The sequence below is a fragment of the Cinclus cinclus genome, chromosome 1, assembly GCF_963662255.1.
Source record: "Cinclus cinclus chromosome 1, bCinCin1.1, whole genome shotgun sequence".
Classification (NCBI taxonomy): domain Eukaryota; kingdom Metazoa; phylum Chordata; class Aves; order Passeriformes; family Cinclidae; genus Cinclus; species Cinclus cinclus.
The window spans coordinates 140,353,314-140,378,744 of record NC_085046.1 but is presented as its reverse complement, the minus strand read 5'-3'; the positions used below and the strand labels follow the sequence as shown (position 1 = coordinate 140,378,744).

The window sequence follows — 25,431 nt, the reverse complement described above, 5'->3', positions numbered from 1 at the left end:
GGGTCCCCCACAGGCTGAAGGAGCATCGCTGCTCCCCCATGGACCTCCATGGACTGCAGGTGGATCTCTGCTCCCCCATGGACCTCCATGGACTGCAGGTGGATCTCTGCTCCCCCATGGACCTCCATGGACTGCAGGTGGGTCTCTGCTCCCCCATGGACTGCAGGTGGATCTTTGTCCCCCATGGGCTGCAGGTGGATCTCTGCTACAGCACTTGAAGCACCTCTTGCCCCTCCTTCTCCACTGACATACATGTCTGCAGGGCTGTTTCATTCACACTTTTCTCATTCCTCTCTCACAGCTGTTGCCCAGTAATTTTTGCCATTTGTTAAATATATTATCACAGAGGAACCACCAGCATTACTGATGGGGCTCAACACTGGTCTGGAGAGGGTTCATTTTAGAGTCAGCTGGCCCTGGCTCTGTCCAGCATGGGGACAACCCCTGGTCTCTTTTCACAAAGGACACCCCTGAAATCCCCTGACTACCAAAACCTGATCACATAAACCAAATAAAAGCAGTGAGATTCTGTTCAACATGTTTTATAGGTGCTGAGGGTCCTCAGTGGCATATTAAATGCTACTGAAGTGCATAAGATTTGATATAAACCCATCAAAGTAGGTATCTTTCTCTCTAATATGTTTGGGAAGCTTGTGTTGGGTGCTGCAATATTTGTGTTTTAAATCATTGTAATAACAGTTAGATAAATCAGTATGTATAATATTGAGGCTTACATTGCGAAATCCTGATTTTCCTTAGAAAAACCACTCAGCTCCATGACACAACAGGATGTGATATTAGATAGTAGGGATAATAAAGCCACCAGGTAATAATGAATACACCCCACCTTGCAATGACTAGAATTTAAATAATGTCAGAAGTTATTGATTAACCCAGGGTTTGGTAGTATTTATCTATTTCAACTGCATCCTTGTTTTATTGAAGACCAGAAGAGTTGCACCTTCCACATTCAGGCTAAGCAAAAATGGGCAGTTCACATGTAAGTAGTTACTTAATTTGGATTGTCAAGAATGCAATAATTCCCTGGTTTTATGTTTGCCAATTTTCACTTTATAAGGCATTAATACAGCTGCAAGTAAAGATTTAAACTCAAAATCTACTTTATGGGTGAAACTTGTATGCAGCTGGTAACATTGCTTCATTGTAGTACATGAATAATGAAATTATTACTGCAACACACAAGTCCTGAGTACTTTAAAGCTCCTTGTGGCTTAAACAGGGCAGTACTATCATTCTGAGGAAAAAAAAAATTAGACACAGGATAATTTTAGTTAATTCAGCAAATTTGCATTGGGACATTCTTAACACTAAAATAATTTTAAAGATATATGAAAGGCCAATACTTTCAAAATTTGGCTGTTTATCACAGAACAAAGGGAAAGAAGTAATCTCAAAGTGTAGTGTTTAGAGAAGGCCCTGATAAAAATCCAAGTGTTGGGATTTACTGCATCAAATTACTGTATGAGTTTTGACGGAGACAATTTTTGCTAACATTTGTTTGTATGCAGACATTTAACCTCAAAATTACCTCATTGTCAAAGATTTTTGTGTGACAGCTCTGAATAATCTGTCCTTTGCAAGTCAAGTAGCTTGAGCTAAGGAAGATGGGGATCTTGGCTCCAATATTGAAACTAGAGGATAAAAGCAATGTTTATTCATCACTGCATTTTCTCCTTGAATGTAGAATACATGCAGTATTGCAGTATGTATAAATAGAAAACAGCCTGCTTGCTGATACAGGCTAAAGTGAGTTTCTGTAAGGTTTGTATTATCATGTAACTCTTTTTTAAATCCAAATTCATCAAGGCCTGGAGACATGCCAAGGTTCTGATGCCTTTGGACCAGCTCCCTGGGACATTTTCTTTCAGAGTGAGCAAGGCACCCCATACAATTTGCACAGAGCTCCAGCTACAAATGTCTCCCTATGAATGAGATTATTGTCCCACTATCTTTTTGCAGACTGGCTGTTGTCCTAAGGGGAGATGAATGAGCAGTTCAGCAGCACTCCCTGTATCCAGCAATTACACCTGTGCACAGGAGACAAGGCCAAGAAGGCTCCTGATGCACTGGACACACACACATCATAGAGTTGTCAAAAGACATCTCCTGAAGGTCCTGCCCTGGAGAGCCTCTCAGTGCTGTACATGGAATGCAGTGCAGGGCAAACATGCTCAATTTATGTTTAAATTGTCCAGAGGGGGTGTATCTGTGGCAGGAGTGATCACAGCACTGATGTGTTTGGAAATACACAGGTATTAGCAGGTGTATGAGCTCCATGCTGGACTACTTCGGGTGTGGGTGCAGTACACCACAATTGTGCTGTAGGTTATAGTGGGAACAGGGGTGATCCCATGTTAGAAGAGAATCCCATCATTCAGCCCAGACTCATCTGGGAATTGCATCCCTCTGTTGTTCCTAGAAAGTTACAGGTAATCTTGGAGAAATGGCTGCATCTGTGTCAGAGAACTGCTTCTGGAAGAGCAGAAAATAAAATAGAAGTTCTTGCCAGAGCTTTTCAGCTGCAGTTTGCTGTTTCTCCTAATCTCATGTTTTGTAACCACAGGCTCACGAGTGTCTTACGCATTGTGTTTTTTTAAACCTCCAGAGCCAGTCTTACAAACTCACGGAGGAAATACGGAAACCAGCCGTAGGGGCTCCCACTTTGTCAGCAGATGAGCCAGTAAGAACTTCTCTTGTGGAGGATGAAAGGGGCACTGCGGTGCTGCAGCACCTGTTGCTGTGGTTTATGGTGGCTTTGGGAGGCTCTGCAATGCACAGAGGCAGCTTCTCTTTTGTGGTCAATACTGGTGCTAGAAACCTGGGTAAAAATGTGTCCTTTCATTCTGTTGATTAATACAACAGAATATTTTCCACTTTGAAATTTCAGAAGTTAAATTTTTGTTTAATACCTTCTGTTGGGAGAAGTATAAAATGAGTCATCTGTATCAAATGAAGTATTTTATTTGGTTAAATGAGCTTAGGTTTTAAAACTCTTTTTTAAACTATTGTTTTTTAATTGAATTCTCATTGAAAGCTAACCATTCTTCAGTGAAAAGCTTCCGTTATGTGGATGCTAAAACGGAACTTTTCAGCTCTGTCAGAATGGAGCTTTCATTAAAATTTGTATCTTCGTGAACATGTTAGTTTGAACAAAAGTATCAAATTTTACTGAAAAAAAAGCTTTCAGCAAAAATTTTCCAACCAACCCTAAAGTGTATACCTTTCTCTCAGAAACTGAGCTCCCAATTAAGAGCTGCACCTGATGCAACATTACAACTCCAAATCCGCATACATTCATGTGCTTTTTGCTCTCTGAACTCAGTCCAGAACTTTTTTCCTGCAATCAATGTTTTTGACTGCACATCCTTCATAATTTAAAGTATTTTGATTATTTTCTGTGTGTGCAGAATTGTATCAAGCTTATCTGTGCATCTGATGTCCTTAATGTTAACTCAGAGTCAATCCACCTGGAAATCTAGATAGCTGCTCTGCTATAAGGAAGATGCTTTGGGGACAACTTGGGAATAGCAGCAATGGTTTTCGTTCTATGATTTGAAAAGTTTGATGGATTTTCACTCATGTGAAATTGTGTCATTTAAAAAAAAATCTTCTGTCTCTCAAAAATCCATGAAGATTGTTTATGCATGATTCTGTGGTGTTTGTAAGCTCAATTGATCTTGGGGTTGGGTGGGTTGTTTGGTTTTAATTCAAATTTTTTGAGGTTCTCAGCAAATGTTTTGAGGTTCTTGAGTTTCATCTTGTCATTGCAAAGCAAACTAAACCTTCTTCCAGGAAGGACTCTGTAGTATAAGGGGATGGCAGGTTGTTGTGGCCCATATGGTTAGATAACTTGAAGGTTGAAAAGTATTACCTGGAGAACATATCTGCCCAAGGAGCCCTCATGGGCATAAGCTCACAAAACTAACAAGGACTTCTCTGTTACCTGTGAACACTACTGTCCTTGTAGAAATGTTTCCCTAGTACAAGTATTACCACAGCATGATTTTATTATCTCATCATGAAGCTCAACAATTGCTCTTTGTTGCTTCCCCTGGCAGACCAGTGTTCAGGGACAGGCAATTCTTGTTCAGTTATTGGCCATAAACCCGCAGTCAGCAGAAAACAGAAATAACTTCTTGTTTTGCTACCAACCACTGGGGAAGAGCTGTGGCAGATTCTTTTCATTTCCACAGTCCCTTATTATCCTGGATATTTGCTGTTGCTTTTAGATCTGTGGCTGTCCTGTGAGTGCTGCTGTAGTAGGTGTTAAAAAGCATCTACCCATGAAAAAAATTAGGATACATTTGTGGCAAAAAAAAAAAAATAGAATCCATCTGAAATATCAGAATTACTACATTTATGTTTTTACATTATGTAAATAGGTCAAGCAGTTATGTTTTACAAAAATATTAAAAATTCCAAAGTATCTGGGGTCTAATGCTCTTCTTTGTGTACAACACTTAATATACTGTACTAATTTCTGTTGTTACTGTTAAAAAAGTTTTCTTTCACTAGACTGTCATCTCTATTAGCTGGGTTATTGGCACCAATCAGTGATGAGATCTGGTAGCTCAAGCTTAGGTGCCTCAAAAGAGGGATCCTGAACAAAGAAACCTCTTAGCAACTAAACCCTCACAATCTAAACTCCTCATTCCTCATGCAACACTCTAGACCAATGGTAATATTAAGGGTCTTCTCCCTCTGTATTGGTTCCTTGTTCTGTTACCAGATGGTTGCTACATGGTCATCTTCACATGCCCTAAGGTCGTTTTTTGGGGGGGTTTTGGTCAGTTCTGTATTCCATGTTGGAATATGGTTGTTACAGTTCATATACCACAATCAATGGGCTGTCCACTCTAGCCATTAATATTTAAGTAATATTTAAGCTGCTAGCTTTGTCTATTCTAACTACTACAAATGTTCTTGTTGTTCACATTTCACTACAATCTATCTTTACTGTTCTTAATTATCAGATTATTAGCTCTGGATTTCTCTGTAATCTGTCTTTGATTTACACAATGTAGCCATATGATTCAGATAAAGTTCAGTTTGTAGCCCCACAACTCTTAACTACCTATTGTACAAGAGACAAATCTCTCTGCAGATATCCCTGTGAGGGCCCCCTGGCATCTCCTTTGAGATAAGAAAAACTACTTGCTTAGAATGACTCATGTTTGAAAAAATGTAAGCTCTTCTTCTTATCTTTTTAGAATATTATTGGTTAGATTTGATTCTTTATAATTGGCTGTCCCAAAGAAAGAAAGATAATGTAGTTGGCCAAAATGTGTTAACCCTGTTTCCATTGGTTTACTTGTGATCCCCCCAAACCCTATAAAAGTACATGTGTGATCCCCCATCTTTGGATTTGTAGCCTGACCCCTTCACAGACTATAATAAAGCCTGTGGAAGAAGTCTGAGCTGCTCTCCTGGTCTTTTTATACCAGCTGGAAACTACAGGTTTCTGTGAGAAACCATGAAGCTAAGTGCCTGAAAGGCCAGCTCTCACAAACCTTGGAACTTTCCCCTGCCCAACAACAACTGGGCAGGGGACACAGCAAAAAGTTACAACCTATGTCAAGCAGAACTTAGCCACTTTAAAATAATATAAAATTTTTAACAGTTGCTATCCAGAAAATGACTCTGCCTTTATTGTTATCTATGACTAGTGGCTGAAGCAGTGGATGGATTACTGCTGCTTTAGGTGACTCTGCTGACCTGGAACTATCTTGAAACTTCCTCCACCTCCTTCCTGTGAGGTAGAAAGGTGTTAGACAAGCAAACCTCTAAGTTCTATAGGCACGGTTGGTTTGTTGGATGCTAAATATGCAGATGTGTCTTTGAATGTATAGATGGTGTTTAGATAGAGTGTCTTTCAGAGATTGTATTTTAGAAGCAGTGAAGGGACCAAGGGGTGAAGCTTGTCATCTTGGAGCTTCCCTGATGGGGTGCAACATCCTTCAAGTTCTTTTCCCTTTAAATAACTGACCTCTTAAATACATGTTAGGATGAGCATGATGTTCCCAAAATTGTGCCCATGGATTTGAGCACTGTGCAGGTGTTCTTAAGTTATGTAATCTTGTATGCTGGCATACTCAAGAATTTACTTCACTTCCATCAAGGGTAGCTCATCGTAAGTCTTAGCATAGGTAATGAGTGTCAAGTTTTTAATAAGACGTAAGAATACTTGAGTTAAAAATCTGGTATCTCAGCTGAAAAATTAGGCAAAATATGCTCTTATCCAAGTGTCTTCCAACCAGGTGTTATGGTCAATAAAATAAAAGGAGTCTGCTCCCATCATAACAAAGAATTATTGCCAACTTGAAATACTAGATTTATCTGTGGCGAATAAAGCCATTTGTTTGCATTTTGTATGGCTTCCATTTGCAAGAGAAGTAATCCAAGGAAGTGATGTGATGCACGACTCATGTCTAAACACAGGCATGGTGTCTTTGAAGATTTCTAGCATGCTTTCCTACCTTAGCTTCAGCAGCCCCACCAGGTCAGCCAGGTCCTTGTCAGCCTCATGTCCCCTCTGCCAGTCTCATGCAGGTGCTGGGTGCTCTCACACGTCTCAGTGGTGTCTCTATTTAAGCATCTGGATTGAACCCTCTAGAAATAAAAGGTGCAGTTTTGCAGCTTTGGCATTCCCACTGCATGATGCCCTGGTAGCTAACAGATTTTAAAAGTACTCTGTGTTAAGGTGTTCAATCAGCCACAAAAAGTTTTGAAAACAGTAAAACTTGACCATATAAAATTAAATCATGAGAGAACCACCCCAAACCTACATATTTCTCTTATTTGTGGGTTTCTCTGTCATGGTGATGAGCATGAATAAATTGGATAAAAAAATGATCATAGATGATATATTAACAGCTACTAGAAACAGGAGGGACATCATAGGGGAAAGATGGTATTAATTTTGCAGTTTAAGTAACTGTCAGAGCAATTACCTTCACTATTGCCACTTTTTTGTAATAGGAAAAAGTAAACGTGACTGATTCTATTTCAATTTTTTTGTTACTACAGTTTTAGTCCCAGATGTAGAAAATAAGGTTTGAACTCTTGGTTTGGAAAGACTAACAGAGTAATTGCAAAGGCTGTTGACTAATCCATAAAACTTACATATACTGTATTATCCAGTACAGAATTCATATAGAAATTGTTTTGATCAGGAACAAGCAAGCTGACAGTGCGTTGCTGTCATGCAGCTGCTAGACACAAAACAGCTGCAAGGATTTGGGGGAATGACAGCCTGGCTGGCAGATGGCATTTGGAGACACTGATACCGTTCTCAGATCAGGCAAGGAGGCAGTTGGCAAATTTTCAGCTGCATATTGTGGTTGACAGAGAAAAATGCTCAAACAAACAAAAATGAGAGGTACATTTTACAGAACAGGTGAAGCAGGAACTTTGTGGATGAAAAGACGTCTTAAGGTTGCACTTTGCCAATTCATTTGCCAAAAATGTGTTTGTCAGCCCCACCTTTTAATGCCACAGCACAAACCCCGGTGCTTGCTGATACAGCCCTGCTGCCAACACACCCACAGCTTTTTGCTTCTGTTTGTTTTTAGATGTTAGTGCCCATCTACTCTGACATGTGTGTAAAAGCCTTTACATTTCACAGAAATTTCCACCTGAATGATTGAGCCCCATTACTTGAACTTTATTGAAGAAGAGCTTGCAGAACAATCTCTTACTTTGGTGAGAGTCTGATAGGACATAGTGAACGCATCATCTGCTAATGACGAGATATCCTCACCCTGAGTGGCCTTTCCCAGCTAGATGAGACCTGACCTTGCCTATCAGTAATTGCTCTTTGTTTCTTTTGCTCAGCCATTACATTAAACAGCTCTAATATTTGGAAGTTTTTCTCATGGGAGTACCCACACACTGCAGTGTGCTTTATCTTCTTTTTTGCCCTTTCTGATTGTTGGTCTTGAGCTTTCTCAGCAGGTCAACCTTTTATGACTGGGAATGTCTGCTCTAGTAAATCAGACAATGGATGAAGTACAAATGTAGCATCATGTTTTCAGTCTGTCTTTGGAAGTAGATCAGGATCAAAATACAGCAGCCTACTCCTATGTTTGTTCTTGTGTTTTATTATTCTCCGTAGATGGAAATGCTTGAGATGAGTGATGAGGTTTGGGTTCTCTTAAAGACTACTTTGGGTGGGAGTTCAGAGTTTCTTCTGATAACAGGATGTTATCCTGGCAACACGTGATGTACTAGGTTTTAACCACAAGACCTAAGAACACGTGTCATTACTGTTAGTCTAGTTAACCCTGGATTCCAGTTGTATTATAGCTTATTAAAGACTTCTGCCAAGATAAATAATTAATCCTGACTATGTGTGTATTTATAAAAAATTAATCATGTAGGTTCTAATTTGCCAAAAGCTGTCTTCTGTGATCCAAGTGTATTAGATACAGTTTAACCAATGAGATGCACACCCTGATCCTGTTGTTAGTTACGCTAACAAGGTTAGATGGTTTGGAATATTTCCTGGTACATAGAGAAAATAAATTTTCTTCTCCACACAAACGATAAAGACAGGAATCATAGAACTGGAAGGCACCTTGAGATGTCAACTCACTTAACCATTGCCTACAGCAATAATTAAATATCTGTGAAGAATAAGAAGCTCTGCCCAAACCAGTCCTGACAGCTCTCACAGTGCTGAGCTGGAGAAATGGTTCCTTAGCTGGAGACTGGGCTCCTCAAAGGTCTTTGTACTGGTGTCTCTGTGACTGTGCATGGTGAGAATTAAGAAATCTCAACAGATTATATAGCTTCCTATCTAGGATGTGTTTTCAATTGTTTTGATTAGTGTTATTTTTGTTTTTCTCTCCTCACCTTTAGGATATTATGGATTGTTTGGGACTTGGCTTCCCAAAGAAATGAGATGTAAGGGGATGCAAGATGCTACAATATGTATATATCTGTTATACTAGCTAAAAATGTTTGAACCCACCAGATAACCTTAGATTAATTTACTAGCAAGGTGATAATCTCAAAATTAGTAGTGCCTGTAATGTTTCTTGGAAATCTTAAGAACAGAAAGACTGTATTAATAATCCCCTGAACAAAAGACTGAGGCATGAACTCAGCCCTTCTAAGACACCAGAGGATCTGCACAATGCTGGGCCATTGTGACTGTGCCCATCACAGGGATTTTTTCAGCTGCAGTAGGCCGTAGAGGAACCAAAATCAGGCAGACAGGAGCTGTAAATCTCTGAGAAATCAGGCAGAGAGATTGCTGGTGCTCACCTGCTTGGTAGAAAGGAAAGCTCAGATTGATGCACATGGAACTAGTTTTTGTCATTGTTTTTAAAAACTCATTTTTCTTCAATGCATGTTTTGAAGATAATTAAATATATGTGAAGAGGAAAACAATGAGTGCGAAAACTCTGGCATGATTGTGTAGCCCACGTCCAGTATCCAGTGGTGATATTCTCAGATATGTGAGACATTCACATCAGGTTGATGGGTGCAGGCCCACAGGAGACCACTGATGTCTAACAGAAGCAGGAAGCTTACCCTCTAACAGCACCAGAGACCTCTGTTTAGACAACCGAATACTGCCCCAAATTTTATTCCTGATCCCACTCAAATGCATGAGTTAATGCTGTAAAGAGCATGGCTGGGTCAGTCTGCCCTTTCTGTCTGCTGCCACTTTTAGATTTAATTTTTATTTCTGTTTAATGGCAGCCAAAAAGAAGCTTGAAGTTAGACATCCACTAAATAAAGAGACATCCACTAAATAAAGCACATAAATTGTACCTGGCAAAAATGAAGCCTGGGGTAGGCACTCAGCATACCTGGATCAATCCAGCTCTTTTTAGAGCTTTGACTGCAGCTGCTAGAGCTGCATCTCATCTGCTCTGGTCAGCAGCCACACTTCTCCTAGCTCTTACCAGTGATTTTTTTTAAGAGTCTATGCCTGCATTTATCCATGTACATCATCAGCATCACTCTCTGTTAGAGCTGCAGCGTGTGACCAGCACCCCAAGCAGCTGCTCTTGTCATTGCTCTGACTGTCCTCCTCCATAAACCTGTTCCTGAGCACGCTCATGGCATCATCATGAGACCATGGAATTGGAAAGATAGCTGTGATTGCTCAAGGTGTATTATCAGCTGTTTTCAGGGAGAGCTCTCTTTTGCAATAGAGGAAATTACCTGACAAGTTCGTGGTAGCTCTTCTGCTCTTGTCTTCTGACAGATGAGCACTTTGTATCTACAGCAAACTTAATTGTCTAGATTTTTAGGAGTGTCTGCAATGTATTGCAGCAACCTACCAATGATGATGCAACCTACTGATGCTTTAAATCCATCAGAGCACTTGTTCCCTCGCCCCCACCACATCCTTTTGGATTTGCAGACCTTTGTTAAACTGTTTATTTGTTCTCCATAAGGGCTCCACATGCTGAAACATAAAAGAAAAATCTACAAAGCGTCTCTAAGCATTGCAGATCATCTTCATCTATAAACTCATCTTAAGCTCCCTAAAGTCAGATGTAAATTATAGTAGGAAAAACTACTTGGTGTGCTTTAAAACAAGTTAGAACAAACCAATTTAGTTTTAGATCTTTTATAAACTGTCCAGTTTAATATAAATAAATCGGTGGCAGTTTTAGCCAAAGCTGAAAGGGAAACAGATTATTGTCTAAAATATGCTTGAGAGAGACAAAAAATGATTCAGGATAAGAGAAAGCAAGTCAACACAGGCCATAAATACAACTATGCTGGAAGTGAAAATAGTATTTTTTACCAGCAGAACTCTGGTCACATTAATTAATTTAGAACTATAGGATAGAAATGAGAAGAAAATTAAATTAAAAAATGGATGGAAGTGGACTCGTGAAAGCAAGTTCCTTTACACCCTACATCCAGCTTCAAAGTTGTTTGCAATCTGTCCACCTGATATTTCAGACTCCACATCATGCTCTCATCAAATTTTCTAGAGTACTTTTATATCAGTAACTAATCTAATCTAAATCTCAACTCTAAAAAAGAACTACATTAAAGTGGTTCTGACCATATTTTCAGAAGAAAAATTATTACAGGTTACAAATGGTATTAAACATCAATTGATTTTGCCATGAAGCCCTTACAGGAAATCCCTCTGTCAAAATCCACAGGAGTACAGCCCTGAAACAGCTATTCCTCTCCTGCATTGGGAAGCTATGTCAGTGGGAAGGTCAAGGATGGGACTCAGCAAGTAGTGAATTTTAGCAAGTGCTTCTCAGACAAGCCAGGGGCTGGCTTTGACAGTCACTTACCACAGTGTCAGATTTCTCTCTATACAGATGATGCTAGTATTACACACAGTACTATAAGAATGGTATCCCTCAGGCACATAATTTAATGTCTTGCAGTGATTTTTTTGAAGACAGTGGGTTTAGCAGAGCTGACTCACTGAATTCCTCTGGTGCTTTAAAGCAAGCATGTCCTGAACATCAAAACAGGCCTTCCTTCCTGCATGATTTTTGCCTTGAAAAGAAATGTTTCTCTCTTTGTGAATAATCATGGATCTACAATGCTATTTCAGTTTCTGGTGGTACCATTTTCCTGCACACAAACACAACACTTACAATACAGGTTGTATTGTACCTAGGAATGAGGGGCTCACTAAACCTGAGGATATCTGACCAGCCATCAAGGCATGAGAGAGCAAACTGCCCTGGAAGTCCTGCCATGACCTTACCATGACCAGGTGCACCTGCAGTAGGGTTGGGGCAGTGGGAGCTGCAGAGGCAGCAGCACCAGCATGAGAAGGACAATTCCCACAGCCCAGCACTTCTGGTGGTGGGCATGCCAAGGCCAAGGACAAACCAGGTCCTGCCTTTGTGTATTTGTGCAGGTGTTTCTGTCCAGGCTGAATGTCTGAAAAGTGGGAGACAATCCCAGATGAAGTCTTTTTCTTCTCACTTCTCACTTCTCACCACTGCACCTTCTGTCCTAGGTCAAGAGGAAGTGAATGTGAAGCAACATTTCTCAACTCTTATTGTTGCAGAGAATCTGAGAGTCTATAAATTAGATTAGCACTTGGATAATTACAAAGAAGTCAAATATCTACATTTGGTATGTTAGGACTTTTCTCTGAATTTTGCGCTACAAATCTTCCCCATTTTTTTCTGTTTTTCAGCTGCTTCTTTGGTCTTTTTGGTTTGCTTTGTAAAAAACTCTAGAATAGCTTCAGTACTGGCTGCCTAACACAGACAGCAAGATCTACCATAAGCTACTAACAGTACAGAGCCAAAGTAGTGGTATTTCTCTGGAGCCTTCTCTTCTCCATGCTAAACAAGCCCAGCTCTCTCAGCCTGTCAGTCCATTTCCTTTGTACATGATGTCATCTAAGGAGAAGCACCTACATTCTGCCATAATAGAAAACTGAAAAGTATTCATTTTGAATGGCTATCAGTACATCTGCTTTCTAACTTTGTGTTTTTCCCTTTCTATTTTGACCCAAACTCCTGGGAAATTTGGAGACTGTCAAATAAAATCTCCACTAGAAAATATTAATTATGTATATGCAACTATTTCCATCTTGTTTGAAAGGTTTGGGAGCACTTGTGTGAGCATACAGCAGGATACATCTTTAAAAACAATATTTATTGTAATGATGAGGCAATCAAATTGTTACCTTGTGCTGTAGAGCTGAAGAGAAATTATTGTATTGATGTTGTTCCTTCCTAATTGTTATAGTTGTAAAAATAACTTCCTGTTTCAGTAGGTTGTATCCTAGCTGCTAACTGTACTGGAAAAGCCAAGTATTTAAATGACTTCAGTCAGTCACAAAGGCACATTGGTAAAGCAGTGTAGGGACTGGATTTGAAGTTTCCTCCTTGAGAACTGATCCTTTGCCTTTTGACAGAAGACACCTTTAGCCAGAGCTGTACCTCTTTCACCAGAACTAGTAGATGACAGCATGAAACGTCTGAATCATACCAAGAGACTTTTAGACTGAGTCTATACTTGTAAATAAAATATGTTCTCTGGCCTATTTAAATGGAAATGTCAAAGCTCTGCCAGTGCCCATTTAGCCCCCCGTGTCTGTGGTGTGCATACTGACTTGGCTACTTGACTTAGGAGCCCAGGACCTATTTTCTACTAGTGTTTTAGAGTTTGGGCATTTAAAACACTTGATTAATCATATTAGAGGAGTTGAAATTGTTGCTGTCTTTGTGGTCTCAGATAATTCTACCCTTTTCTGAGAAACAGCAGAATGAAGGGCATACCAGCATTACAGCCCCTGTGACTCACAGTTTGTCAGATTAGAAGGAGCAGACATGGTTTTCTGTTTACATTGATATGTCAGGCTGTAAACTGCTGCAGTGGCTGTGGACTTTGAGTTATGATCCTGTCCCTGTAGATTGAGCTAGAGGTAAGCCACAAGTATAATTTTGTCAAAATTTAAAAATAAACTAAACTAATGAAATTAACGAAAGAAACCTCCCCAGCAACAACAAAAAACCCCAGCTTTATCACATTGTATATCTCCAATTATCTTGTTTGCATGAATGCATCAATACAAGAAAGGTTTTCAGGAGCAGTTTTTATCCAGATGATTGGGATTGCTCACAGTACTTAAAAATGTACTACAGAGGAATGTGGCACAAACCAATAATATTTGATCTGGCATGAAAATGTCTAGTATGAAGTTATTATCTTTAAATTATTTCAATAAGCCAGGACTGGCAGAACAAAGTTATATAGGTCATGTATGTCGTATGGCGACATCTTATGTAGGTTGACATACATATGTGTGTGTGTGTGTGTGTGTGTGTGTGTGTGTGTGTGTGTGTGTATATGGTGACAAAGTTGTATAGACCACTGTAGTTTTTTATGTGGTGACAGCAGTTTGTGGATCCATTCCAGGAACCCTAGGGGTAGATACAGTATTTGAGCAAAGCCCAGCCTGAACTTCAAGGTTTAGGTGGTGTGAATTAAGATCAAGCAAGAACCTGGCCCAAACTGCTGTCATTCTAATGCAAAACTGCTTCCCATGTGTCTGTTGTGTCTCTGTCTTCCCAGTCAACCCACAAGCGACACCATCACAGCTTTGATGCAGAGCAAGATGCCAAGAAAATATACAGTGCCTGCAAAGGAGCAGGTAAGAAAGATAGTAGATTTTTGGATTGTGTACAAAGGGCAGATTAATATTATAAAGAGTATATACATGAACTTAGGCAAGCCAACTGTTCAAACCAGTTTTAGGTAATATTTATGCTTTCTGTCATATACTGACTCAAAGAATGTTCACACCCATGAAGATAAATGGGAAGGGAAGCCAGCTTGTTCCTCAAAGACTGGTAAGATCTAGCTTGATAATTGCATGTCTCCAGAGGATTAGGGTAAATATGGTATTTGTTCCCTGTGATAGGAACATCAAGTTACCAAGACTAATTTGACAGTCACAGGGCCCAGCTAGCCAGGTCAGATTAAGGTCATGGTTATATATCCTTTCTCATGCCTCCAGGGACCAGTAAAGAATATCATCATTTCTATATTTCATCAGAGCCCACTGCAGTTCCATCTGCAGTGAGGGATGCATAGTGTTTCATGGGATCCTAAGGTCCGTGGAGGTGACCATGTTCAGTAAAGGAAGAACATCCCGGCTGTGGACAAGATCAATAAGTTATTAATTTACTCCAGGTATTTGCACAGTTAATATGTATTTAAGCATTTCTTCCTGGTATCACAGTGACATTAAGAATCAGCTAGTTAAGTGTTGAATTTTAGGAACTGCTCCTGTCATACCAACTGAGCTATCACAAGACAGTTGCCCAGAGGACTCTCTTAACTGAGAGTTTAACCCAACATTATCAAATAGGAGTATCATTCCTTCTAAAATTGGACCATACCTTCTGCCTAAGCAGGAAGAACTGGACAACTGGACAACATTCCAGTTCTTTCCAGGAAGAACTGGAAAACTGAAGTTTTCCTCCACGTTCCTGGTGGTGATATGAGGGATGAGAACATACCAGCTGCTGCTGAATACCAATATAATTTGTATCTTTATCCTTTGTGCTCATTGCTACTCAGAAACCCTTGTTGGTTCCTGCTCCTAAAAGCCTGAGATGAAGCACAGCACAAAGCCTGAGATGGCAGAGCGTGGGCATCAGCAGACCTGGCATGTGTCTTGCTGCCTTTGGTCCTCCATCCTAACCCTTGATATGCTGTGGGCATTGGGCAGTGCCCATCACAGGCTGGCTCACATGTCTGTCCTGGCTCACATTCTCAATTTCAGTACTTGTCATGAAGAAATAATGCCAGAGTCACTCTGCTGGCCCTTAGGTGGAAGTGCACCTGGCCGCCTGTGTTAATGCAATAGCTGTAACATTGTGTTTTCCTACATCCAGGTAACATCACTGTGGTCCTGTCTCTTTTTAGCTGTAACAAATGCCTTCCAGTAGCTCTGTTTCGTGCAAACATCTGTTTATATGGCAGAGGGCAACAAAAGCACAAGAGCAAGCTCAGTTCCTTCAGGAACCTTCTTCCATCCATTGCATAAGTTAGAGCTCAAAGCTGACTGAGGGTTTCTCCCCTGGAAGGGGGCTGCGTGCTCAGCTCCCTCTGTGATGGGCACAGCAGCTGCATCTCCCTGGGCATCCCACACTCCTGCTTCTCTCTGATTTTTTGCCAAGCAAAACAGCATTGGCAGAGACTGAGAGCATCCAGGCTGGTTCCAGCTTCTTTTCCTGACTCCATGCAGCAAAATAAAACCAATTCTTTACAGGCTTCACATGCAGGCATTGGGTTAATGAAGCTGATTCAAACGCATCCTGGCTTGCCCCAGCCTCTTGCCCCATTGTCCTCATTCTGTAGTGCCAGTGCAGCATTCACACAACATAATAAACTGCATCTGGTGGCTGATCACCACTCAAACATTGTCTCCAAAAACATGTATGTGAGCCTATGGGCACGGGCATAATCCTGATTTTTAGGAGCAGTATCTGCCCTTCTCAAACAGAAGACTCAATCTCTTTGATATGACCAGCATGAGATGGTGAGCTTTTATTTTATGGTCTGAACAGTGTAGCTGACTACAGTTAAAATTACCTTAGATGTTATAAATCCTAAAGGTGGAACCACTGGGGAGATATGTACATGATTTTTTTTTTTTCTATTTAGAGGTCACTTTTTCTTTCCTCTGTATTAGATTCCTGATTATATAATCCCTATGCACAACTTCTTTTTCAGGAACCGATGAAAAGAAAATTATTGAAGTCTTATCAAGTCGAACATCGGAGCAGAGACAACAAATAAAACAGAAGTACAAGGTTTTATATAACAAGGTATCTTAAAATAAGCATCCTGTCTGAAACCACTGCCTCTGGAAATACAGCCTATACGCTTCTGCTTTTGAAAATATCAAGGGCATAGTAGATTTAAGGAGGACACCAGTAACTTTCTGATTCAGCAATTTATTTTATCTTCTAAAATACCGATTATATTTCTAATTTTAGGCCTCAGAGTCTACTTGAAGTCAGCCTGAACCAGATCACAGCATTTTAATCAAAGCTGGGAGAGCTAGAAAATAATTCATCACTGAAATAGGAAATATTTCAGCTTGTGTTCATCTTCAGCATACCCAGGAAAATAAGTTAATAAAAAAAGGGAAATTTTAAGTCAGAGTCCCACTTAGACCGGATGCAAACTCAGAGAAACTATCTGATCTTTCACAGCTATATTTGTATTGAGTTTAATAGAAGTTATTATTGATTTCTCCCAGTAGAAGCAGAACATGTTGCAAAGCTAAGAAGTTTCATTGAACACTTGATTTCTGCAGGAGGCAAAATCTGCCTTAATAATTTTGTGTGTAAGAAAAATAAAGCTTCTAAAATACTTTTTCAGTAAACAGCTGAATCCTGCAGACCTTATTATTAAATTGGTATTTTCTTCGTGTCTGCTTGCTCATTAATCAGTGTCAATAAGACAGGCAGCACTGAAGATGAATGAAAGCTTTCTACATGTAAAATTTACAGCAAGCATGATACAGATATTGGTTATATAAATACTATAAATTTTGTTCTATAATGAGAGTTAATAAAAATAGGCATTAGAAATTATCAAATGCCATAAGACATTGCAGTGACATCAGCTTGTAGCAGCCCTTATCGCTTTCCTTGGCAGCCTGAATCCCTTGGGAGGGGGAACAAGTGGCACCATCTCACTGTCCTGCTTCTCCAGGAACTTGCAGCATTTATGGTGTGTGTATTGAAACTGCTCCAACACAGATGGCAGCCTCTGACTTGAGTAGTTGAGTGTTCACGTGTGGCTGTGTAAGCAGGAACTTGAGAATAATAGACTTAGAGCTGGACTTCTCATTCAGTGTTCTCAACTTGTCAAGTGCTTCCCATAGTGCAGGAAATATTAACTGCAGATAGGACTTCAAATACATCCTCAGCTGGCATCCTCAGCATGCACTAGCCAGCTCTTCTCTAGGGTCTTACTAAATTTTGATTTAAGGTTGATGTGTGTGTGTGTGTGTGTGTAAAAATGCTGTTTGTTGGCACAAAAGTACCTTGCAGAAAGAAATCTGCTGCTTTTTCCAGAAAGTCAGTTTTAACCAAAATTGACAGAGAAGCTTCTTAGTTTGTATTTGTTTACACAACTAAGAGTCATAACTGAACTGATATTGGCTGGTCTTTGAAGATGGACAATCAGTCAATCTGAAAGCAAAATAGCAAAATTTTTAGGGAACTTACTTTGCAAAACAAAAAATAAATCTGTGCATTTTAAGTCCTTTTTAAAAATGTTCTGGCACTTTTGGTACAGATTGAGCTTTTAAATCACTAGATTTCCTGAAACAAATTAGGAAATCCTCTACTCCCACCTCAGTTTTTACTCTAACCCTCCTGACTGTCCCCACAGGAGATGGAAGAGGATCTGAAGGGAGACCTGAGTGGGAATTTTGAAAAGGCTGTGCTGGCTTTGCTGGACTTGCCCTGCGAGTACGAGGCCCGAGAGCTTCGGAAGGCGATGAAGGGAGCTGGGACGGACGAGTCACTGCTGATTGAGATTCTCTGCACACGAAACAATAAGGTTGGGGCATCATGTGTCACCCTCCTTAGGCAGCAGGGCAGAGCTCACCAAGAGGATCCCTGGGAGGAGAAAGAGGGATCAGTCCAGCTTCTGTGGCTGAAATGCCTCTTGCCAGTGTTTGCAGCAATAAGATTGCCATGCTAGAGCTGGAACCCTAACAGGAGTTCAGGCAAATAAAATTTGTATTCCGTCCTTTATTCTACTCCTGTGCCTTGGGTGGCATGGAGGCAGCACTGATGAGAAGAATCCCCAGACACATGTTAAAGGGCAGCTTTGGCACTGCTCTGATGGTTCAGAGGTACAGGAACATGATCCTAGTGGAAAAAAAAAAAATTAGCTCTTGCCTAAATGCAGGGAAAATCAGAGGGACGCCTGCATGAATCAGGCACCCCTCAAAGCACTGTCCTCAACAGGGACTGGGAATTTGTGACTTCTCCCACTCCCATGGTTGCTATGCCTCACACACTACAGGCATGGTGATGACTTGCTGGTGTTTTGTTTGCTCGTTTATTTATCAATAAATATTATATATTTATGTATTACTTTATTTTTTTTTGTTTTCCTAGGAAATTGCAAACATAAAGGAGGCCTACAAACATTGTAAGTAGTTTTATCTTTCAAACACCTTCATTTAAATCCTTTCTTGCTGGTTGAACTCTCATGGATTTTTTTTCTTCCCAGTGTTTGATAGGGATCTAGAGTCTGATGTTAAAAGTGACACCAGTGGCTCCCTACGGAAGATATTAATCATGGTGCTAGAGGTGAGGCTGGGGTCTTTCCTCTTATGCAGCTGCCTGACAGAGATATTTCCTGTTTTCCCTGAGAATAAGTATTGGTTGGTATTTTATAATAATGCAGCTCTGATATGTAGTATAATTACATATGTGAGATAATATGTGAGATAATTACTGTAAACAAAAGGCATTCATCAGTATAAGAGACTTTAATATTTTTTAATATGTACAATTTTTGTTTATGAAGCCACAGACAATTTTTTTAATATTGATACTTTGAAAATAACAGGATTGTTTTACTGTTATTTATACCGTGGTAAAGGCTAGAATACTCATTCAAACTCACGGCCCCATTATTCTGAATTTTGCCCCAAACCACTCAATCTTATTTCCATCTAAGCTAAGGATTTTAGAATTCAGATACAGAACAACTAAGAAAGATATTGCTGTTATGTTAGTTTCTCATTCATCAAAAAATAGTCTTTTCTTTTAGAACACATTTTGTTTTAAATCCCTTCAATGATATACAGGAAAAAAAATCAATACCTTCATAAAGACACATTAGAACTAATAGAAATAGGAGCACATCGAGGAATGCAGTGTGGTGGTCAGTCTGACCTGACAGTCCTGGGCAATGAAAAGACTGAGTAGATAAAAAGAAGCTTTAACGGCATAAGAGTCACATCACTAAATACATCACAGTAGAGATTCTCATTCTGGGAATCACCAGTACAACTCTTTCCAATCTCTTATATACTCTCAAGAGTGGCACATACATTTATTCCTTTTTTTTTCAATGAATCAGTCCATCATTTCTCCCAGGGATGGCAGTGTTGGTGAATGCTCAGAGCACATAGGTTAGTCAGGAAAACATTTCACAGTTACCAGGGCATATCCAGCACTGTGAGAAACATCAGCACTTCGCTGCAGGCACGGAGCACCTTCCTGCTCCAGGGGCACCAGCTCTGCGGTGTCCCCGGGGCCCCAGCACAGCACATGGAGCTGGGGGATGAACGCTCTGTGCACAAAGGGGTCGTGTCTGAAGGCAGCCGGCCCAGGGAGTCACCGTGCCCATCACCGGGCTCGTGTCAGCAGATGGCAGCAGAACTCCACCCAAAACACCTGTGGGGCCGCCGGCCGCAACGCAACCAGCGCTTGGTCCGGCGTTTTTTATGGCTGGCTGCTTTTCTGCAGGCAACCCGAGACGAGACCCAGCAGGTCAATGCAGAGCTGGCTGAGCAAGACGCCTCAGATCTGTATAAAGTAAGTGCAATTGTGCAAAAATCCTTTTTTTTTTTTCCCGTGCTGCTCAGTAAGGGCCGCCTTAGGGGACTAAAAAAAAAACCAAGCGCAGGTGCAATGGCAGCACAAAGAGAGGAGCAAGGGGGGCATGGGCAGGAGCTTGGCGGAGCAAGGGCTCTGTCTCATGTCTCTACCGTGTATAAACAAGTGCTTCCAAAAAATAACATGTGATTTTGAAGGCAGGAGAGGGCCGCTGGGGAACAGAGGAGCTGGCTTTCAATGTGGTCCTAGCAAAGAGAAGCTATAGCCAGCTGAGAGCTACTTTTCAAGCCTATGAAAAGGTGAGTTTATCTTCTGCAATGTGAGTTGCATGGGCCCTGACATATAGGTGCAGACCCTACAAGGACATGTAATGATCTGAAGAGCCTTTTCCAACCTAAATGATTCTATGTAGAATGAACAATCCTTTATCTGCCATTTTATAACTTCTTGAATTCTTTAAGATTCTTGGAAAACATATTTATACAACTGTATCCTGAGCATACAGAAATAGGTGATTTACAGGAGAAGCTATATCTTCTGCCAGTGAACAACCCATTCCCCTTCATAACCTACACAATATTCAGCCAAATGAATGTCACAATGTCTGTTCCTTCCCACAGCTGCAAGGCAGTGTACTGCCCCCCCTCCTGCAGCAAAGGGACAGGTTTACAAACTCCTGCCCTGAAGGAAGGATTTGTTTTCTGGTCTTTTCTTCTCCTTCTCCTAAACAGAGTCTGGCAAGGTGTCTCCTCCTGTTCCCCCCATGTCATATGCTCATATTGGCTGAGAAGAAGTTTATCTCCAGCCTTTTCCTCTCTGCCCACACCGGGCAGGTGCTTTGATGTGCTTTCCCCTGTCTCCAAAGATAAGGCAAAGTAGGTAGCAGGATTCTGGCTGTTTAGTTCTTCTCCCTGTATCGCCCAGCAGGGACATTTTGTTCATGCCTGGGCCTGAACCTGAGCTAATATGGGGATATCTTGCTTGGAAATTACCTCTGAAAGTCAAAGCAATGGGAGATCCAAGGTCCTCCTCCTAGAAGCAGGGTGGAAGCTCAGCAGTGAATTTCTCAGGAAAAGAGTCTCCCTCCAGCCTCTAGCTCACAGTCCTGAGGAAGACTCTGAGTTCATAAAAAAACTGTAGCCTTAGGAAGTGAAAAGAGCTCAAGTCAAAGACTTATTTCAGTGTCAGCATAATAAGGAACCAATAGCTACAAAAACATTTGCAGCTTAATCCAGGTTTTGGGTTGTTGCTGGCAGGAGAACAAACCCAGTCACAAACTGATACTCTCTCCCTTGGAGTGGCCCAAACCCTGGGGGTTCAGCTAAATGTTCCAATAGCCAAGCTACCTTCACTTTTGATTCCTAAAGCCAAGCAGATCAGGTTGCCCAAACCAACCCACCACATCCTGCCTGGCTGCACTTGAAGCAGGCCAAGATAAGAGACCGAATCTTGCAAACATGCCCTTGTCTTCAGCTGGAGAGATACATAGGGCAAGATCTAAACCAGGCTGGTGCTTTGCAGAACTTAAGCCCTAAAGCTTTACATGATGCCCTTGCTGCCTTGAGCATACAGTCTCCCACCTCTGACATAACAGTCAGAGTCTTGAATCATGCAGGGACATCCTGATATGCAAAGCAGAGCAAAGTAAAAGTCTTTGATGTTCCTGAAGTTCACAGAATCAGGATAAACTCTGTTTTGAAGAGACTGCTTCTCCAATTCCCTCCAAATACAAAAACTTTGTGACAACCACAGTGCTTGTAAACTTTGCCTGGGAAGCCAAAGACAATAATTAAGAGAACTTCATAGAGTTGGTAAACCTCCAAAAATTATTTATGTGGGAGCCATCCAGAATCTTTGATGGAGGGGCTAGAGAAAGTTTGAACAGTTTCTGCTGACCAGGGGTCACTCAAGAAGAAGCTGCAGCTTCTTTGTCCTAGAAGCTTTCAGATACCTGGGACTGCTTGATTATCCAAATTATTGATTGTTGGTTTCCCATCACTTAACCATTGTGATGTTTAAGTGATGATTTCCACCACTTAATCTGATTGCATAGACCTTCTCTCGGCCAGTGGATCAGTGAGCACTTACACCAAAGGAGAACTTCATTTGCCCTCAAATTACCCCTTTGCAAAGGCTCTAAAGGATCTGGATTGACCTTTTGCCATTGGATTCTGAATCTGATGCTGGTTTGGACAGTGGGAAGACACATCCAGATAGAAGCTCTTACGGCTCCTTTTTGTTCTCATAGGTGTGTGGGAAGGACATAGAAGAATCCATTAAAAGTGAAACATCTGGAGATCTGGAGAAGGCTTATCTGACTCTAGGTAAAAAGCAATAGCTTCAAGACCTCTCTTTTCTAGTTCTTGCCATCACCTGACATTGGTCATTGGGAGTCTGTGTATAGCTTGGCAACAGCCATTGAGTTACCCCTAAACTGAGTGAACATATCTGCTGGGGAAAAAAGAGACAGAGATTAGGACTCTTTGGTTTTAAAAATGAAACTTGCCAGACCCAGCTCCTTTCCCCACAGCTGAATTATTTGCCCTCTAACACAAGCTAGCCACTTCCATGCTGCCTCTGGGACCATGGCTGATGATAACTTCCAGCAGATGCTTGGGCACCATGGGAAGTGTGCTAGCCAGCCACCACAAAAATGTACAGCAACTTGACAGCAATTTAGCACTAGGGTTGGCTTTGACTGGTATTTAAATCTGTGCCCTGTGTCCGGTTAGCTCATTGGTATTGCTGTTACCCATCTGGATTTAGGCTCTCCCACATCTTTCTCCTGTGGTCTACAGAGTGAGCAGCTACCCCAAGAATAGATGGGCAAGAGGAATCCCATAGGGGTGAATGCTCACTCTTTTTCATGTAATTTTCACTGTGGAATGGCAGTGCTGGTAATCTCTTGTGGAAAAATGGACATCCCCATTCAGACTCCAAGATTTCTCCTTGCATGCTGATAGGAGATCAGTGTCAGAAAAAAAAAAGCCCTGCCAGCTCATATGTCTAAGCATAAGCACTAGAGTGTCCTTTTCTTTCTTATTTATTCAATTCTGCTTGAAGTTTTATCACAACCTGTAAATGTACAAGTATAATGAGGCCTCTTACTCTTTTCTTTAGTCAGCTGTGCCAAAGACTGCCCAGGTTACTTTGCCACACTTTTGCACAAGTCAATGAAAGGAGCTGGGACTGATGAAGAGACCTTGATTCGCATCCTTGTGACCAGGGCTGAGGTAGGGTATCTTGTAACCCTGTATCTTGTAATGCCTCACATCAACTCCAGGAGAAATACAAATGTAGAGGGTATGGAGTGAGTCCTGATAGATCATGTGCTCAGCAAACCCTTTTCAGCCCAGTGACATCAGTGGTCACACGGTACCCAGGCACCTCTAATTTTGATATTGCATCTGTTTTCAAAGGAGCTAAACCAGGAAGCATGTAGGCAATTTCAAGTGGAGTTAACTGCACCTGGTTAAAACCAACCCATGGGGAGGCCTGGCCCCAGCAGGACGTGTAAAAGTAATTCCTAGTTAATTAATGATAAATAAGCAGTTTCCTATTTGAGAATTGTTTATAAACATATGTTGCCAATTTTCTCTGATTGCAGCTGGGCAAAACAGATGGGGAGGAGGGAAGAAAAATAAATTCCAAAGGAGTTAACTGTCATTATAAAAAGCACAACAAAACTTCACAAGACATTTGAGATATTTAAGCACAGTCTTTAAGTACTCCTTCTAAGCTGTGTAGGTTGTAACTCCAGAGCTGTTTCAGTCGACACAGAAGAGGAGCCTTTCACAGGCATGAGGAAAGCATATTTCTCAATGATCCATAGTGAGAAAAATTAGGCTCCAGGGTATTCTCTCTATTAAGACACAGTGTAGTCATGATAACATTTAAAATTCACAGTGATAAAGATCACACCTATGCTGTAGGTGCCTTTTTACAGGAAAGCTCAAGACAAGGAGTTTGTTTCTCCCCACCCAGTAACCAGAAAATTACTTCTATGGGTGGAACAAAACTCTTTTAGACATATTCCTGGGACATACATCTTTCCCTGTTTGCCACCAAGGGATGACCTCAGGAGTTCACACCAGCCTGTGTGAGTTTTTCCAGTACCAAGGCTGTGCTGGCACAGCACCACTGGGCAGAGATTCTCCCAGCCACCTGGCATAGCTTTCCACTCAGGCCCTCTTCACAGTTAGGATGACCTCATTGTCATCATCTGACACAGGCTTACCTGGAATTCAAATGTTAACCTGAAATTCCTCCAAGATTTTTAGACCTCCTGTGTTCTCCTCTCCTACTCCCACTGGGTGTGGTGGGCCTTGAATCAGACCCCAAGGGTGCTGACAGGAGCAGGGCATGTTACAGCATTCACCACTCTTCTAAAGAGGCTCTTGGTGTCTCCTCAGAGCGACCTGCCAGCAATAAAGGAGAAGTTCCAGCAAATGTACAAGAAGTCGTTAGCTGAAGCTGTCCGATCTGACACCTCTGGGGACTTCAGAAAGTTGCTGCTGGCAATTTTGCACTAAAAGCCCATCAAGAATGAGGAGGCATGCTGAGCAGCCATCTCTTGATTAGTTTCCAAAAAAGCATCCAAAAAATGTGGCATTAACACAAAAGAAAAAAATCCATTTATTTTCTTTCCAGCTGGGAAATATGTTGCCAAGTAATATTGGACATGAGGTTTGTGTTATGTCTATCTTGCCAAATGCCCTTAAGCAATAAAGACATGTTGAAAAAACTAGATATAAATTGACTTCTTTGTGTTTGCATATGTAGTGGAATCTTCTGCCATTGTTTCTTCTGGGCAGATTTTCTGTCTTTCTCTCATTCTGAAGATTATCCCTGTTCTTTTCTAAATTCAATGAATGTCATTTCATGCTGTTACAGTCCTGCCAAGAGAAAATGGATAGTAATTTCTTCTCAGCTCATTATCACAGCTCTTTAAACAACCTGAGGGCTGTGAATTAATGATTTAAGTCAGGCCCTGATTAAAATCCTGCTGTCTACAGGGAAGGCCAGAGTGATTTCCCTATCTGTGAGTTGCCCTCTCAGCAATCACCTCCTAAATTATCCCATGAAGGTGATAAGGACTTGCAGTCCCCACCAGCCCCACCTCCTGGGATATGGTGCAGGAGCATCACAAGGCAAGAGGAGGGTCTTTTGTGAGGTAGATGTCAAGCAGGAAATGCTGTTCCCAAAAAAGGAAGACATGGGCCTCAGGACAGCTGCATGGTCTTCATCCTGGGATATTTCTAAGATCTGACTGAATAAAACTTGGAGCAACCTGGTCTGGTCTCATGGCTCATCCTGCTTTGGCAGGAACCTGAATTAGAGACCA

The 25,431-nt window shown here is 41.1% G+C and overlaps 1 protein-coding gene across 1 annotated transcript; it reads left to right on the top strand.

Annotated features, from left to right (window-relative positions):
• Window positions 1-985: 985 nt before the first annotated feature.
• ANXA13 (annexin A13) lies at window positions 986-24,619 on the top strand. Its single transcript, XM_062503834.1, has 12 exons — window positions 986-1,000; window positions 2,627-2,701; window positions 14,056-14,134; window positions 16,225-16,319; window positions 17,899-18,069; window positions 18,636-18,669; window positions 18,751-18,830; window positions 19,998-20,066; window positions 20,285-20,386; window positions 22,336-22,411; window positions 23,208-23,320; window positions 24,500-24,619. The coding sequence occupies exons 1-12, from the start codon at window positions 986-988 to the stop codon at window positions 24,617-24,619; spliced, it is 1,029 nt and encodes a 342-aa protein (XP_062359818.1).
• The last annotated feature ends 812 nt before the right edge of the window (window positions 24,620-25,431 follow it).

Bases quoted from the DNA above. Each gene is read 5' to 3' on its own strand.
- ANXA13 (XM_062503834.1), top strand. The intron at 2,702-14,055 runs GTAAGAACTTCT...CTGTCTTCCCAG, and splicing joins CTTTGTCAGCAGATGAGCCA to TCAACCCACAAGCGACACCA. The intron at 16,320-17,898 runs GTATCTTAAAAT...CTGTCCCCACAG, and splicing joins ACAAGGTTTTATATAACAAG to GAGATGGAAGAGGATCTGAA.